Source organism: Penicillium coprophilum (genome assembly GCF_028826855.1).
Source record: "Penicillium coprophilum strain IBT 35676 chromosome Unknown utg000004l_segment0_segment0, whole genome shotgun sequence".
Classification (NCBI taxonomy): Eukaryota; Fungi; Ascomycota; class Eurotiomycetes; order Eurotiales; family Aspergillaceae; genus Penicillium; species Penicillium coprophilum.
The window spans coordinates 8047347-8063974 of record NW_026622723.1 but is presented as its reverse complement, the minus strand read 5'-3'; the positions used below and the strand labels follow the sequence as shown (position 1 = coordinate 8063974).

At 51.8% G+C, this 16628-nt stretch overlaps 8 protein-coding genes across 8 annotated transcripts; 4 read left to right on the top strand and 4 right to left on the bottom strand.

The window, feature by feature from the left end:
* Positions 1–115: 115 nt before the first annotated feature.
* On the top strand, positions 116–637 carry N7500_007471 (GNAT family N-acetyltransferase; the record flags this gene model as incomplete). The annotated part of the gene is made up of 1 exon (XM_056678615.1): positions 116–637. The coding sequence occupies one exon, from the start codon at positions 116–118 to the stop codon at positions 635–637; it is 522 nt and encodes a 173-aa protein (XP_056533615.1).
* A 320-nt stretch (positions 638–957) lies between these two features.
* N7500_007470 (putative inositol polyphosphate phosphatase) lies at positions 958–4786 on the bottom strand (the record flags this gene model as incomplete). The annotated part of the gene is made up of 4 exons (XM_056678614.1): positions 958–2009; positions 2083–2292; positions 2345–3516; positions 3582–4786. 4 exons carry the CDS (start codon positions 4784–4786, stop codon positions 958–960), a joined length of 3639 nt encoding a protein of 1212 aa, XP_056533614.1.
* Positions 4787–5209: 423 nt separating this feature from the next.
* Positions 5210–5899, top strand: N7500_007469 (CHY zinc finger protein; the record flags this gene model as incomplete). The annotated part of the gene is made up of 5 exons (XM_056678613.1): positions 5210–5214; positions 5317–5360; positions 5416–5489; positions 5548–5765; positions 5818–5899. 5 exons carry the CDS (start codon positions 5210–5212, stop codon positions 5897–5899), a joined length of 423 nt encoding a protein of 140 aa, XP_056533613.1.
* Positions 5900–6188: 289 nt separating this feature from the next.
* pre6 (proteasome core particle subunit alpha 4) lies at positions 6189–7299 on the bottom strand (the record flags this gene model as incomplete). Its single annotated transcript, XM_056678612.1, has 5 exons — positions 6189–6513; positions 6579–6966; positions 7077–7129; positions 7189–7195; positions 7272–7299. The coding sequence occupies 5 exons, from the start codon at positions 7297–7299 to the stop codon at positions 6189–6191; spliced, it is 801 nt and encodes a 266-aa protein (XP_056533612.1).
* A 125-nt stretch (positions 7300–7424) lies between these two features.
* Positions 7425–8370, top strand: N7500_007467 (uncharacterized protein; the record flags this gene model as incomplete). The annotated part of the gene is made up of 4 exons (XM_056678611.1): positions 7425–7481; positions 7587–7622; positions 7788–7886; positions 8164–8370. 4 exons carry the CDS (start codon positions 7425–7427, stop codon positions 8368–8370), a joined length of 399 nt encoding a protein of 132 aa, XP_056533611.1.
* Positions 8371–8388: 18 nt separating this feature from the next.
* On the bottom strand, positions 8389–10547 carry N7500_007466 (putative RNA binding protein (Arp); the record flags this gene model as incomplete). The annotated part of the gene is made up of 4 exons (XM_056678610.1): positions 10346–10547; positions 10197–10254; positions 9418–10124; positions 8389–9327 (listed from the first exon to the last, which is right to left on the bottom strand). Exons 1-4 carry the CDS (start codon positions 10499–10501, stop codon positions 8389–8391), a joined length of 1860 nt encoding a protein of 619 aa, XP_056533610.1. The 5' UTR covers positions 10502–10547.
* Positions 10548–11395: 848 nt separating this feature from the next.
* On the bottom strand, positions 11396–14871 carry N7500_007465 (condensin subunit YCG1; the record flags this gene model as incomplete). The annotated part of the gene is made up of 2 exons (XM_056678609.1): positions 11396–12772; positions 12829–14871. 2 exons carry the CDS (start codon positions 14869–14871, stop codon positions 11396–11398), a joined length of 3420 nt encoding a protein of 1139 aa, XP_056533609.1.
* Positions 14872–15108: 237 nt separating this feature from the next.
* N7500_007464 (cysteine synthase A) lies at positions 15109–16279 on the top strand (the record flags this gene model as incomplete). The annotated part of the gene is made up of 2 exons (XM_056678608.1): positions 15109–15229; positions 15282–16279. 2 exons carry the CDS (start codon positions 15109–15111, stop codon positions 16277–16279), a joined length of 1119 nt encoding a protein of 372 aa, XP_056533608.1.
* Positions 16280–16628: the final 349 nt, after the last annotated feature.

The window sequence follows — 16628 nt, the reverse complement described above, 5'->3', positions numbered from 1 at the left end:
GCACGATTTCATCTTTCCTCCAGTGCGTGACCTTACCTGTCAGTGTACATGTCAGTATCTATTGCATTCAGTATTCCTTTTATATTACGAAGGGACGACTCCATAAGTGTCTAACATGAGTCCCACGATCCCTGATTTCAGCATCCCAACTGAGCGGCTACACATATCCTACCTTGAACCCGGAAATCCCTCACACACCACTTTTCTTCACCACCTCTGGAATACCGATGAATTCATCGAAGCAGAAGGCAACATAGGCCTTGATACACAAGAGAAAATCGACGAGTTCATCACTAACAAAGTCCAAACCCACTACAAGAAAAATGGATACGGACAAATGCTTGTCTCTTTGAAACCGTATCCTGGGGCTTCATTAGCCGAAAGCAGTCCGATTGGAATTGTCTCCTTGATGAAGGGTGAAGGAGAGAACGCATACACAGCACCTGATGTAGGGTACACCATTCTACCGCAAGAGAATAGGAAGGGATATGCCACTGAAGCGGCGATGGGGCTGATTGCCTATGCAAAGAGAGAATTTGGTGTGGATGGGGTGTTTGGGTTCTGTGCTCAAAAGGATCAACGCAGTCGAAGGGTTTTGGAGAAGATTGGTATGGAGTTCCGGGGGAAAGACATTTGAAGTTCTTTGGAGGAGCGCATAGTGCTGTCTATGCATTGCCCGGAATGGAGGGTTTGAAGGATTATGGAATTGAGGATGAATGAGGTGTTAGATATAGGCCACAAGTGCTGCCAGGGTCTTTCGTGTGCGCTGCTACACTAGAGGAAATCCGGTATATCCTAAGAGAGCGCTTATTGATATGAAAGAAAACTTTTGACTCTAACAACCATCATGATACATATCTATCGTAAAATCATTAGTCGTACAATATACACCATGCTTCCACCCAAATGCATATTAAAAAGAAGTACGCTTCACTTCTAAAAGAGAAAAATATCAAGCTATTTCTTTCCCAAGATCAAGGTACGGGCCTGGCGGGGATCTGTGCCGAGGACAGTAATGAGATACTCGATGCTAGTCTCAGACGCCAAGCGGCGCTTCTCATCCTGGAACTCCTTATGACACGACTCCCGCGTCGCATTCCGTTCTTGGCTTAGGACTGTCTTGACGCGAATTTTAAACGCCGCACTGACCGGCCGGTGGTCGGAGGCGCGGACCTCGTGTCGTCGATAATCCAGCTGCTTGACGCGGCCTAGGCCACGGTAAAGGATGCGGTCACACCAGGCGGGAGATCGTTTCTTGTCACTGGAGTCGTACTCGTCCGTGCCAACGTCGTATTTGTAGGTCGGGGCGAAGGTGATGGGTGACTCAATGAATGAGCGCAGGCGAAAACCGGGGTTCTTTCGCCGGGAAGCAAGTAGCTGGTCCCGATCCAGGAGTTTTGGTAGATTGTTTTGACGAACTGCGTCAATGATCACATTTCGAGGAATTGCGTCGATTCGATAGTTCAGATCTCCGTTCAAAATGCATACTTCGTGGTCCATGATCATTGAGCCATCACCACCACTGGCAAACTGATCTGACCGCAAGGTCATGCTACTTTCCACCGGCAGGGACTCGGCTTCTAAGATCGCAGCAATATCGTTGTTTCGGTGTGCGGTCTGAGTTTGACCGGCCGCCAAATGGCAGTTCACAAAACACATCGAGCTGTCGTCCAAGACGAAGCGGAGTACGAGGGCACCCTGTGGTATAATGAGATAAGAGCCATCGTAAAGACCGGGGACATGACAAACCTTGTTTCCGTGTAAACCGCCCATTCCGCGCTTAATCTCCGAAGCACTGATGTTTTTGATATTATGGCGTTCCTTGTGTCTGACGAAAACGCAAGTAAAGAGTCCCACCATATTCGCAGTATGCAAAAGAACGTAGGATTCCTCGAGAGGCATGCATTCGTGAAGAGTACGAGTAAGATGATCGATCCATACTCGATATTGACGACTCATATGTTCCTTCTCACCGTTTTCTTTCTTTTTACTACCAAGCAGCAAGCTCTCTGTGGCACTGTCAGTCAACATTCACAAAGGGGAGAGGGGGAGGAGAGGGAAGGAGGGGGGAGGATGACTTACTAGCTGTGATCTTCTTGTTCTCGAGATCAACCAGCTCCTGGAACCCAAATACCACGATCTCGGGCGGGTCTTCAGGGGTGACTGCATTTCGGATGAAATCCGACGTTCGCACACTGCCAGGTGTAGAGGCTCCCGCATTCCATGTCACAACGATAGCCTTGAGTTCTCGGAATGTGCAGAACTCCACGTCTCTGGTCTGCATCCGCGCATCTATTTTATATTAGTGCAAGCCCTTAACAGATGAAAACAGGTTGTTCCTTACCCAACCAATCGTCCTCAAGCATTCCGTCCCAGAGGCGAATGCAATTATCAGTGCCGAGAGAGGTCACCTGCAGGCGATTCATTGTCCATACGCTGCTCATGTCTAACACGAAGCTGGATACGGGACTGTCGTGGGCACGCCAGTCTTTCTTCACGGTCCAAGGGTTTGTGGACACGTCGTAGACGTAGATCATGCCGGTTTTATACGCAGCCCAAAGATAATCTCCCACAAATGCAAGGCAATTGATTTTATACACGCTGACATTGACCACCGCCAAGCAAGAAAAATCGGTCGAAGAGTACACAGTAACCTTGCCGTCTGCGTGTCCCAAATAAACCCGACCTCCCTCTCGCGTGGTAAAGGTCCCGGAAGTCACATCGCCTGAGTGCTGAAGACCGAGGGGTCGTTTGAAGACCTTGAATGGGACATCATCTTTTGCATTGGGGCGATATATATGGACGTCCTTTCCTGCCGCCAGCCAAAGCTTGTCATCAACTACCATGGAGAATGTGTGGCCTCTAGCTACACGCTCAGAAGGGCTGTGGTAGCTGTATTGCAAGTTAGGTGTGCCGGTCTCATCTGGCAGCCAAACAAGCAGTCGGCCTTCGTCATCTAGCGTCCACATTTCTTTCTTGTGCCGCAAAATTTGGATGACTTCTCGACGGGAGGGGTATGCACGGGTGGCCACGATGGATTGGCTTGGTATATCAACTTCGTGAATATCTCCAGCACTGGTACCGAGCCATATACGCTGGCCCTCATCTTCAAGGCCTTTCCCTGGCTTGAAAGCAATAGATAGGCTTTTTACGGTCTCGCCATGGCTGAGACTCATCACTTGGTCACCAGTTGTAAGATCCCATACCCGAGTCAGATATCCAGTCGTACACACATACTTCCCGCATACAGCCAGTAAGCGGGTATCATACTTTGTCAGGATATCTTGCGGTCCAGACTTGAAGCGTGGGGGTCGACGGTTAGTTTTTGAGGCATCAGGATAGTCTGTCCGTGATATAGCTGGCTCTTCAACTTGTTCATCTTCCTCCGTGTCTGTACGCACCACACGACGCTCTGGAAGGGAAGAAGAGAGGTGAGTTTCTTGGGGTAAGGAGGGTTGACGCTGGATTGGTCTCGGGCCTGAGGATTCGCCGGCACGCGAGAGAGTGGGTGCATGTCTGGCGATCGGTGTCAGCTGCCCAGAGCTGTCTACACGTCTGGGAGGTTCTCGTGAAGGGGAAACTCCGGTTCGACGAGGAGCCCCGGAAGGTCGAGGAGGAAGCCCAGGGCGGTCGTAAGAAACATCACTGGCTCGATATCTCTGTGCCGAAAGAGGGGGGCAGTGGCAGCAGACATCGGACCGTCTACGGGAGCAGATGGAATCTGCACCATCAAGGGCTTGGTGGACCGTGAGGGTTCTGGACCGGGACGGGTCCTTGAAAATCCCATTTCTCTAGCGTCATGTCGGGCGAACGCAGACGGAGTAGGTGATCGCTCGTCAAACGAGCGACGAGCTGGGGGTTCCGTCGTTGGCCGAGCCGGTGCTGGCCTAGCACTGCTCTTTCCAGTGGATTGAGGCTTAGACTTGGATTTTTCCGGGCTACCAGGAGGGGTGCTAAAAGGCGACATACTTCGATCGGGTGATGTCCGTCCCGGTCGAGGAGCCAACGAACTAGTGTCCGGGTGAGAAAACATAGCCGGTTTTGCCGGGATTTTGGGCTTTGATGCGCGGTTAGCTGGGGGTGGCAACGAGGCGCTTTTTAATTTTCGGTCTGTCGGGCTCCCAGTGAGGTTGACGCGGAGAGATCCAGGCGCCAGTCGAGGGATTGTATCCCCTGCATTAATGGAAGGTCCGAACTTCGGTATTGGGGAGAGCGGGCGAGGTGGTGCCGGCGAGACGGACATTGATTCTCTTGGGCGATGGCCGGGACTCCGGGTCTTGCGGCTATCACCTTGCGGAGTCCAAACTTCATCCCGATCTTGTCCACGTGGTGGAGATTGGGGCGACTGCACTGTTAAGGTTGGCGGTAGTTGTGGCGATGAACGGTGGAAGTTCATAGAGATGGGCCGGCCATATCGTCTGCCGGAGAACCCCCGATCCCGGGAGTTCTCCCCATTCAACTGAAGCGGATTTGGTCTCTCCTCGGCCGGGGTCCATGGGGAATGCGGCCGGGGTAAATCGAGTGAAGCACGAGTGGAGGATCGGGGGTCATCGCTAGGCCCCGGAGTTACTAGTAAATTGTTTGTGGAAGTGCGCGGGCTGGTAGCTACAGCAGAGGGAGATCTGCGGTGAGATAGATTCTCAAAATGAGATAGCAAAGAGGACACCGGTCTCTGTGGCTGCGTTCGTGTTAGTTCATTGTGTGTCACAGAACAGTTATGTATGCATACAGTGGGAGGAGCGTCGTCATTGTTATCTGGCTGTTTCCCTGTACCTGCCATAGCCATTATCACAGATCCGTCGCCGATACCAGCCGAGTAAATGTATCATAGACTTGGAGATATCTCCCGGGGATTGAGTAGTGGCGCGGTGGCAGTAGAGTAGGTGTTCGTAGGTACGGGAGTGGATGTTCGTAGGTACGGAAAAGGTACAGGGATATCGTGGGGCTCGGACTTGGAGGTAGGAGACGACGTAGGCGGCGCAAAGGCCCGGTAACAAAGAGCGAAGCTTGACCGTCAAGAGTTCGAGGAATTCCGAAGTAGATCCAGGGGTTAAAAGGGGGTTGAAAGGCGAAAGTCGATGAAATGGAGTGGCGGGGAGGAAAGTGGAGGGAATCACGGGAGAGTTGACGATCACTTTTGTGTCTTTCTTCGGACTTGAGCATCGACATCTCGCGCTTGTCCGTCACGTTTCTTTCGCATTTTATAGCCATGTGGTAAGTCTGCTTCTTGCGTTATGCTCGAGATTCATACTCGAGATTCCCTCAATCGCCTTGGTCCAAAATTCTGATAGCTAACACGATCTCCCCGCTTTGCAGTAAACACATTCTGAACGCCCAAGTGGCCATCCGTTCACACTGCTGTACGCTGAAATCGACCTCAGATTTGATCACAGGGGATTGACCGAAGAGATATAGGCCGAAAATGGTTTGACTGCGCCGAATGCCACCAAGAGAGCGAGTCGCATAATCTCCAGAAGAGCGCCGAGATGGTACGCCCCCTATTCGCTGGTTAGCGCAGGTCTAGCAGTCTGACATTCCATGGGATAGATCTTTGCCTGCAAGAAGTGCAAGAAGTGTTTCCGCAAAGACGCGGCTGAGTTCGATGAGACGTACGCAAGAATCTGTTCAAAAGCCAAATGGCAGCGGGCTAATTCTATTTTCAGTGACGAGTACTGCCCTCACTGTGACAATCACTTTGTCATTGAGGCGGTCGAGCCCGAGGCGCGACTACACGTGGAGGGCGAGGATGCTCGTATGGACAACCGGTATGTCGAGCACACAAAATCTCCTAATTGGCAGGATGCTGACCATATCAAGAATGCTCAAGGACGAACGTGTTGCGCGCGACAAGGAGCGCTCCCTCTTCAATATTAAAGATGTGTCGGATCGCATGGGCTAAGCTCTGTTTGCGAAGAAAGAAAGACAATTAGCGGGGGACGGCGCAATTTCATGATGTTGACGATTTGACGGTTACTGTTTCTTGCAATAGTTCAAGGCAGATGGAACTTCTTTTAGCATCAATACCCTTTTCTGCATTGGTGTACAATATACAATATGAAAGAAACCGGGAGATGTTTTTTAAACTTCATGATTTTGGATTCTCGTCAAGGAAGAGACCCAACGCTACTGTAAATTGAAACAAATCATCCAATTCCCTCTCAGGCTCTGAGTCCTTCCAGGTCTAGCACTTAATCAGTCGACTCGCTGCCACCCGGCCGGGTGAGGATAGCCGCCGTGGTGGTCCCTGCCCGGGTCTTTTTCTTGGCTGCTTCCTCCTGCTTCTCGGTCTCGATGTTCTTCACGTACGCCTCAATCTGGTCATCTGGCAGCATCTCAAGAGTCTTACCGGGTGCCATGATGGCGACCTCGATGTTCTTGGCACCCGTCTGGACAACCTCAAGCAGAGACTTGATGGTCAGCTGAATTGACTGCTCACGGTCCATGTCGTCCTGGTGGTTGCGCTCAAGGAATTCGCGGACAGTCTTGCTGGAACGGCCGATGGCGTTGGCTTTCCTACAGTGAGATAAGATGGATTAGTGTTCATCCAATATGAAAACGTTAGGTCAGAAAACACCTACCAAGCCGAGTAGATTCCAGATGGCTCAGTCTGGTACAGTCGCGGGGTGGAGTCGTTCTTGTCAAATCCAACCACCAGTGTGCTGATACCAAATGGACGCACACCACCACTCTGTGTGTATCTCTGCTGAACACCAGCAATATATTTCGTGATATACTCGATGCTAGAGGGGTCCTCGACCGTCAGGCGGTGGGACTGAGCCTCTAAGCGGGCCTTGTCAATAAGGATGCGGGCATCGGCGTTCAGTCCAGCGAAGGCGAGACAGATGTGGTCATCGACCAGAGCAATCTTGGAGGGAGTAATGCGGGTATCTTGAAGCTTGAGGGCAGAACGCTTTTCGCAACCGAGGACGACGATGTCCTTGCCTTTAACACCAACAGCGCAAGTTCCTAGGATCACCTGTCATCAGCAAACTATGTCTCTTGATGAATTAAATGCCAGCGACGGTAGAAAATGGAGCGGAGAGAGCTGTTAGGAAAGCAAATAACGGTGATCTTACCTCGCTTCACGGCCTCCATGGCATATTCAACCTGGAAGACGTGTCCATCGGGACTTGGGGAAGGGTTAGAAAACAAACTCTGGAGCTGCAGTAAAGCTTGGAGACCTCGTACCTGAATACTGCGATAAGTTAGCACGATACAGCTTTCGTCCTGGTCAGGAGCAAAGGGAGCTGGGACGTGGGGAGCTAGCTTACCTGAAAGAGCTCGGTCGTATCCGGACATTGTGAATCAAGTGCAGCTGAATGAGTGGTGATTAGGGTTTCTGTAAATAGCAAGTTCAAGGGAAGCAATGAGGTAGAAGGATGCAGACAAATGTCAAGGTAGCTCAGGTCAATTGGATTGGAGCAATGACGGGTTCCGGGCGGTGGACGCGAAAGCCCACGGCTGCCTCCACAACCCTCACGGTACCTCTGTTTAGTATGGACGCACCATAGTAATTTCATGTACCTAGAGATTGACCAGCATTTTCACCAATCTTTTCATAAAAGCGATTTTTATACATACAACAGTGTTTCTCTGAAAGGCCTGGACTGGAATCATTCAGGGTAAGTCAAATAGTACGCACATTGAAACATTAACCCGGTAACTATATGTACATCCATGGGATATATATAAAAGCATCTGAACTAGAATTTTATATAGTCAAACCACCTAAATAACGAGAATACATGTGAAAACTATAGACACAATATCGTTTTTTGCATTCACAGTGCTTCGACCCCGAAGAGATCCTCGATTCGATGCCCAAGCTTCAAAGTAAATCCCCAACACCCCAAACGGAGTCCCAGTATATCCCCCAGATCAAGACCGTGAATTCTCCGACGCTTCCCATGACCAAAGAGTGCAGAAAGGGAGCACAAAATATCTAAAATGCAATGCCAAAGGGCAAACCCAACGTGTGCCTGCAGAGAAACCAGAAGAGGGCCGGAACATTCAAAAAAATACATGCACCACCCCTACAAGGGGCCTATTCCCTCAAATAAAAACAACCATATAGCGCAAGATGGAAATCACAAAGAGGGGGAAAACAGCTCCCACCAGAAAACAAAACCAAGACCAAGACAAAAAGCATCACAAAAAGCACAGGGCGGCGAAGGCGAGAAAAAGAAATCCGAAATCTTCGACAACGCTAACCCGCCTGCTCCTTCCAACCCGATGCACCAAAACCGCAGAATCCCTTATACAAATGCGTATCAACGAATATCAACCAGCGCGGAAACCCGCCACAATGCAGGGTTGCAATATGGACAACATAAGTGTGAGCGCCCAGTTCGTGAGTGGGGCGTGAAGTAGGTACAACTAGACCAATATTTAAGCGGGCGACTTGTTGGCACCGGAGCCATTGCGACGAGAGTGGGGGTCGTCAGACACAGTCAGACCACCAAGGCCACTCGACAAGAAGGCGAAGGGGTCACTTGCGCCATCGGAGCCATAGAAGGCACCGTTTGAGGCACTGGTGGAGGGTACACCGTGGTCGGCACCAGTGAAAGCGGCCTGAGTGGCCGGGTTAGCGAAGGAGGCGGCCGAGTGCGAGGTGCTGGAGGAGCCGTAGCCCGAGTTCATCTGGCCCATGGGAGGGTAGGCACCAGGGGTATTGTTACCCAGACCAGCGGAGGGCAGGGCGTAATTGTTGGGCGGGCCACCGAACTGCTGGCTGAATCCACCGAATCCACCGGCGGTGGAAGCGAACGGAGCCGGGGCAGGGGTGCTAGCCATCGAGTTGGGCCCCATATTGAATTGCGAGGGTGGATCCATCGGAGACGGGAAAGCCGAGTCTGCTACGACGGCAGCGCCCGAGCGAGGGGCACCGCAGCGTAGGCAATTGATGTTCTTTGCAAAGTTGTGGTAGCCACAACCCTCAGAACCACACTTCCAGTCGCCAGCGCGGAAGGGAACAACACCACCGTTACCACCCATACCACGCGAGTGACCACCACCCATACCGTGACCGCCGTGGCCCATGTGAGGAGGCATCATTGATGGGGGGCCGTAGCCGTAGTTTCCGTAGCTCATTGGGTCAGGGGCAGCCGCCATGGCAGGGAAGGAGCAGCGGAAGCAAGCTGTGCGGCGCTGGAAGTTAGAGAAGCCGCAAGACGGGCAGGTCCAGTCACCAGGACGGGGGCGGTTCTTGGAGGGCGGGAAAGGAGTGAGAATTTCGGCGGCCCGGTCCAGAACCCGGCTGGAAGAGGGAGAGACCTCAATCGCCTTCTCATTGAGCGCACGGCCGTTCATGCACAGGCTCTCAGCAGCCTGATTGACAGTTAGCAAGCACAACATGGAAGATAAAACATTGGAAGTTCTGTATCATAGAACAGCCAAAAGAATATTATAAGAACTCACCTCTTCGTGGGAAGAGAAGACGGCAAAGCCAGTGCCAGTGGGCTTGTGCTGGTCTGGCGTCCGCAGAGTCCAGAAGGCGATGGGACGACCACCGAACTGGGTGAACCAGCTCTCCAGCTCAGACTGAGTGGTATCGTGAGGCAGACCACTAAGGTGCAGAACCTTGCTACGTTCCGCCAAAAATGCCCGAACGTCGGCATGAGCATCCATAGGACGAGTGAGGATCTCAGGGTGTTCCTGGGGCGGCTGGGACTTTCGGATCAAACCACGGAGCACACGGGCGAGAGTGACAGATTCCTCCATGGCACGGCGAGGCGAGGCGGGGGCCAAAGCTTGCAAGTGGAAAGGAAGGTTGTGCTTGATCGGGGCGGATGACTGAACGGGCTCAACTTCAAGGGCAGCGCAAATGTTGGAGAGCGAGCTGGGACCGAAAGGCAGCGACTCTGGGTGATGGGTTTGCCAGCGTTGATATTCGGTTCGCAGGTCGAAAGTGCGGGAATGCTGCAGGTATGCAGGCAGCACGACGGCCTTGTCGCGGGCCTCGCGGGGCAGCTGCACCCGCAGATCCCACGAGTCCAACGTCACAAAAGCAAACTCGAGATGTTTGCTGATGAGATGTTCCTGAGCGAAGGCGTCGAATCGAGAGATGGCATCCCGGAAAGTACCTGCGGAGCGAACGTGTTCCCATGTCAAAGTGGTCAAGCTCGCTTTAGAGAATTGTCAGCCACAAATTTCCTCGTAAAACCCCCAATATAAGGCTGTTTTCAAGGCGATCTTACTGCAAAGCGGGGTGATTGGAGTATTGACGGGCTTGACTAGAACACTTTCACGGTGCAACTAAACAATTGGGGGAAAAAGATGTCAGCTTTTGGGTCGACCTCGGGAGTAAATTGAATGTTGGGTAGAGAAAGACGGGGGGGGAACGGACTTCCTCGCAGGTCTTGGTGTCCAACAGGATCCATCCTAACTCAATGACCTCAGCCGAGTCCTTAGTGACATATACGCCATGCTCGTCACAGGTGGTTGCAACGTGGATGACAATGTATCGATCCAGCTTGGGGGTTGGTGCTGAAACGGCCGCCATCGCTGACTTGTCCCCAACGGAGCGGCAAGGGAATCCCGGGAAGAAGGAGTAAATGTCTCTGCGGGAAAAGCAGACGACAAAGACAAGGCCGGAGGAGAGAGTGCTTAAGAATAGAAGAGAAAGCCCGGGGGAGGAGAGAAGGGAAAGGGGGGGGGAGAAGAAGAAAAGAGCCAACTCGGTGGAGTTTCGAGAGAAAATGAAAAGTTTCGGGGCTCGGGGACGGAGATTATAACAATACAAAATGATCTTGTATGGATGTTTAACTTATGAAAATTAAGAATTTAATCCTCTTGAATCTTGCTCTCTCTTTCGAATCTTCTTCAATTCCCCTGGAAATTATGTGTTCGGACTGGTCTTGACCGTGCAACCCCAACCGGGCCCAGATCCCTGTCTTATTACGCCCTCTGGGGGTAAAACGAGTCAAGTAGAATGGATCTATATATGCCTTGGTCTTTCTAGGTAATGACTAACTCAGCTCAATGTTGATTTGAGAGACTTGTAGAACTATTAGATAGGATATAAATAAGTACAGAAAAGGCAGCAATTACTACATATGTAGGATAGAATGTAGATATACATTGAAACACCCAGAATCCGAGACAGATACGGGCAAATGCGGGAAAAGATAGACTATTGCAGACCAGAAAGACAAGATGGATATCCTAAATGTCAAGTCTCTCTCTGCCGCTGTCAAAAATATATACCATCACGTGGCACGTCACGTGGATATAAATTGAACTTGCATGGATGTATACAACATAGGGAACTCGTATCATGACATTATCAAGCATGCAAACGGTATTCAAAAAAGCAGAAACTGCAATATGTACAGAGCCCTAACCCAAACCCAAAGAACCATATTTCCACCTTCAACGCCAAACATCGGAACAGTCATCACTCATCACCTGTCTCTTCCTTGATTATTGTCCCCCGACTAGTATCATGGTCATCCTCTTCATCTTCTTCCATAATACTGGGCTCAATAGAGACAATGGGACGATTGGCTGTGGCAGAAGTAAGACGGCTGTCACCCTCATCCTCGTCTTCCTCCATGATACTTGGCTCAACGGAGACATGACGACGGCTGTAACCGCCAGTATGATCTACAGAGCGACGGACACTACCAGAGCGTACACTAGCTCCATCGTTGTCAAGATCTTCAGTGCCTTCGCGAGGACGAGCGCTAGCAGCCCGACTGTCCTGTGCAACGGCAAGGATCTTAAGAATAGCGTTTTTGGCCTTGACGAGAGCATTCCGGCTGGAGGCTTCAGCGGCAAGACCCTCTTCAATGGTTTGATCCAATAGCTCCTTGACCTCAGTAGCGAGGGCTGCGTTTTCGGGATCGATTTCGACACCCGTGGCACTGCGGATGCTAGTTCGGAATGGCTCATCGCCTTCGGGGGCACGAGAGCTAGCTCGTGCGGGTACTGTAGGAGCGGCGAAGTAAAGCTTGCTGAGGAGGGAGAAGAGAAGCTTGCGTTCCTCACGTGAGCAGCGATTTGCTGCAGCGCTGACACCGAGGACACGTTCGAGGATCTCTTTAACCAGAGCGAGATGAACCCATCCACAGACATTGGAGCTTGCGGTACCACCGGCCAGAATTCGTTCACCACCGAGGCCAACGACCCGGCGCTCATCAGTCCACTCAGACAGCATACCCACAACACCAGTCATGAGAGCCTTGACCTCGCGCTCGCCGACGCTTGGATCAATTTCCCCATCACTATCTTCCTCGGCCTCGAGTGAGTAGTGCTCCTCCGCGGCATTCATTACAGCACGGATCACTGGTACAGCCACTCGGCGCATGTGTTGCGTGTTTTCCACGCGAGAGTGGCAGTATACAGGGAAGAAATAGGCCAATGACTGTCGTAATGCTGGGTTTTCACGAGTGCGTGGGTGGTAGAAGGAGACCACAAGAGACAACAACAGAGATTGAACAGCATTCTGATTGAGTTCTTGGATTGCGGGTGGGACATTCGGTCCAGAGGGAGTGAAGGTGTTCGTGAGTAGCAGCTTGCAGAGAGCGGCGGCAGCTCCAGACTGTACGCTGTTGGGAGAGTTGGCACGCAGAGCTCGGGCGAAAACCTTAAGCAAAGGCTTGTGCATGGGGGGCGGCGTGACGGTCTCGCCATCAGCCTGGGTGACGGGAGCGAGCAGGGATGGGTGAGTCGTGATCATATCGCAGAGAATTTGCAACGCCGTGACCTGCAATGCCTCGTGACCCTTGCTGTAGCAGTGGATGAAGAGAGTCATGTTTTCTTCAGCCAAATTCTGTGAATAATAATCATTAGCGGACTTCGTCTTCCATCACAAGAGAAGATACTAACCTTGTCAAGCAGACAGCAAAGGCCCAAACACACGAGACCACGCTCTCGGATTGGAGCTTCGTGACTGCGAACAGCGGGGACCACAAGGTTATTCAGCATAGTAACGAGGTTCATATTTTGTTGCAGGTGGCCTTGGACATTCTGCAACATGCATTGGGCAATGAACAAGCACTTCATGTTGACAACAATCTCGCGGACTATCTTGGCCTTAGCTTCTTCCTTATTGAAGGGAGTGACCTCCTCCTCTCCCGGAGTTTCGGATCGTCTGCTAGTATCGTCACTGATCTCAGATCTAGCAGAAACAAAGCTATCCTCGGTGGTGATGGTGTCGTGAACCTCGGCAATAGCTTCGAGAACCACACTGCAAAATTCGGCCTCAGCCGCAGAATCAGGCCCGCAGACACAGCGGAGTGTCTCGACGACGAGCTTCGTGCTCTCTTCCGGAAGTTCTGGCACAGCCAAAGTTTCTCGCAGCAGTGAGAACATCTTTCGTCGACCGACCTCGTCGCTGTAATCTAGAGTGATTGCAATGTGAAGCAATTGTTCAACAACGAATTCGTGCTCGACGGCATCATCGTCATTTGCTTCACCAGACTCTTTGGAAATCCTCTTCCGCCCCAAGAGATTAGTGATGTATTTCCCTAGGAAATGGGCCATCGCGGTGACCTCAGGCATCTTGTCTTCTACTAGGCTGTCATATTTGCCTTCGTTCTCCACGCGACAGAAGTCGTTGAAGGACCGGAGCAAGAACGCAGATTCACCAGTCAGATTCTCCCAGAAAGGCTCGTCAAAGACAACAGCTTCACGATAGTCAGCACGGCCCTCCCAGAACCCGCGCATTGCCTCATGTGCAATTCCGCTCTCGACTCCAGAGTTAACAACGTCAATTCTCTCCAGGAGTTCAAGTAGCGCGTCGATATCGGGCTCAGAGCGCTGACCGGTCGGTCCTTGATCCGGGTCATTATTCGTGCCAGCACAATCCTCGATCCATCTGTCGTAGAACAATTTGGCCGTAGCCTTGCGAACACTTTCGTCGCGATCACGTAGACCCCATCGAAGGAGCTTTTCTCTCATCGATAGAGACAGATGGCGGAAGTCGCCCAGGGTAGGCAGAAGACGCGAGTATAGTGCGCGCCTGGTGGGAGCATCTAGATCGCGGGCACGCTCAAGAAGATAAGGGAGCGTCATTGGGGCGAGAGGAAGATTCGTGAGGAGCGTTTTGCGAACATCGGCGCTTGTATCGTTTTGCATGATTTCGATGAGTTTTTCAAGGAGGGCAGAATTGTCGCTGTCTTCTCCGTCGTCTCCGGCCAAACGTCCTAATCCTAGAACCGCCTGCACGCGGATGGAGGCCTCCTTGTCACGGAGACGCCTCAGAAGGCCCTGTCTTATCGTATGATATAGCTCGTCGTCGATCGATTCTAGTGAGTTCACGATGTGGGCGGTAATTTGAGTTGCGCGGAAGCGCACCATCTTATCCTTAGCACCCATGATGGGACCCATTAGCGCAATGAGACTAGATGTGAGGCGTGCGGTCGGTGTTTCGGGATTGTGGTCATCGTCATCTCCGGAAGCAAAAATCTCATTATCTTTCTCCACAGCATGACCGAGGAAAGTACCCAAGAAGCGCAAAATTCGGTCTCCTACAGGCTCACTCTTCTTGATTGTGAGAATGCGAAGCATGCAGCGGCCAACTTCCACGTTAAATTCCTTCTCGGCGTGCGTTTCCTCGCCAGGAATCAATGCTTCCTCGGGCTCTTGGTCCTTTCCCTTGCTGTTTTTCTTTTGTAAGATACCACAGGAGAACTCTTGGAGCTTGCGTAGGCGAACAACAAGCTTCCTGTGGCCAGTAGTCGAGCGTTGAGCATCCGCAAAGATCAAGCACACATCGCGACGTAAGGTGGGGGATAATTCCGGCTCTGTTGGTTCCTCGGGAATCGCAAAGGATGGAGTAACGGAGCCAGCACGCCCAGACGCAGAGGGTTGTGCTGACGACCTGCGTGTCGTCGCAGATGTCGAACGGGCGGCGACTCTGCCAGGCATGGTTGTGTTGTTGTTGAGCGTTGATTATTCGAAGGCGAAAAGCATCGCAGACTGCGGGACCGATCAAAGGATTGGAGGCCTTGGCAGTAAACAAACAGCCCAAAACGGGCGACCGATAGCCGATAAGGGTAGCACTAGCACGTGATCTGACTAATGCCGATCATCGGAGATGCGGGAGCTCGTCATTTCCCGAGGGTCGATTAGACCATTCGTTCTTGCATTGCAAGTCAATTCAAGATGTTCCGTCAAAGTGTCCGAAGGTTCGCCACTACGGCGGCTCGTGCTGCTTCTGAGGGATCCACTGCCTACTGCACCCGGGTGTCAACAGCCCAGGGCGTTGTCAATGGATTGACCGAGGGTACGTCTAGCTCGCACCCTTGCATATACTTAATCTGACGTGGATAATGCAGCGATTGGCAATACCCCGCTTATCCGATTGAAGAAGCTATCCGAGCAGACCGGCTGCAACGTTCTTGGCAAGGCAGAGTTCCAAAACCCCGGTGGCAGCGTGAAGGACCGAGCAGCGCTGTTCGTGGTCAAAGATGCGGAGGAAAAGGGACTCTTGAAGCCCGGTGGCACTGTGGTTGAGGGTACGGCCGGAAACACTGGCATTGGATTGGCGCATGTCTGTCGGTCAAAGGGCTACAAACTAGTGATTTATATGCCCAATACCCAGTCGCAGGGCAAGATCGACCTGCTCCGTCTGCTTGGTGCTGAAGTATACCCGGTCCCGGCGGTGGCCTTCGACAACCCCCAGAACTACAACCACCAGGCGCGCCGGCACGCCGAGTCATTGGAAAACGCCGTCTGGACCAACCAGTTCGACAATACTGCCAATCGTCAAGCACACATCGACACTACCGGACCCGAGATCTGGGCACAGACCCAAGGCAAGATTGATGCGTTCACCTGCGCTACCGGAACCGGAGGTACCCTGGCTGGTACTACCTGCTATCTGAAGACTGTCAGTGACGGACGTGTCAAGAGCTTCCTCGCCGATCCTCCAGGCAGTGTTCTCCACAGCTACATCCAAAGCGGTGGTACATTGATCGACCGCTCTGGCAGCAGTATTACTGAGGGTATTGGCCAGGGCCGTGTGACTGATAACCTGCAGCCCGATATCGACTTGCTGGATGGCTCTGTGAGCATCAGTGACGAGAAGACTATCGAGATGGTTTACCGCTGTCTGGATGAGGAGGGCCTGTACCTTGGTGCTAGTTCCGCGATGAACGTAGTGGCCGCCAAGGAGGTTGCCGAGAAGTTGGGCAAGGGTAACACTGTTGTGACCATTCTCTGTGACGGTGCTTATCGGTATGCGGATCGCTTGTTCTCCAGCACCTGGCTCGAGAGCAAGAACCTGCGTGGTTCCATTCCCAAGCACCTGGAGAAGTATATTGTGTTGCCTTAGGACTGTGTATAAATTGAACAAACTGTATTCTTGTCCACAATTTGGATCTTTTAAGGCGTAAATTGGGACATGGCTTGGCTTATAGGGATTGTGCTGGTGCTGCTCAACTTTGCATTTGGGACGGACATAGTGAAGACTGCTACAGGAAGTGGCTGCGGATTTGACGCGAGCTGGACATTTGCGGATTGACTAAGGGATTTATCGAGGTTCTCCAAAATTTAGCTAATGATATGAGCATGAAATAATTTGGTATCAAGTGTGAGAGGTGAGTCTCGAAAGGCCAGTGGTGTATGTAGTATGTCCACGCGTGGTATTGTACATAAGAGTAAAGAGTCAGATCCAAAAGGAT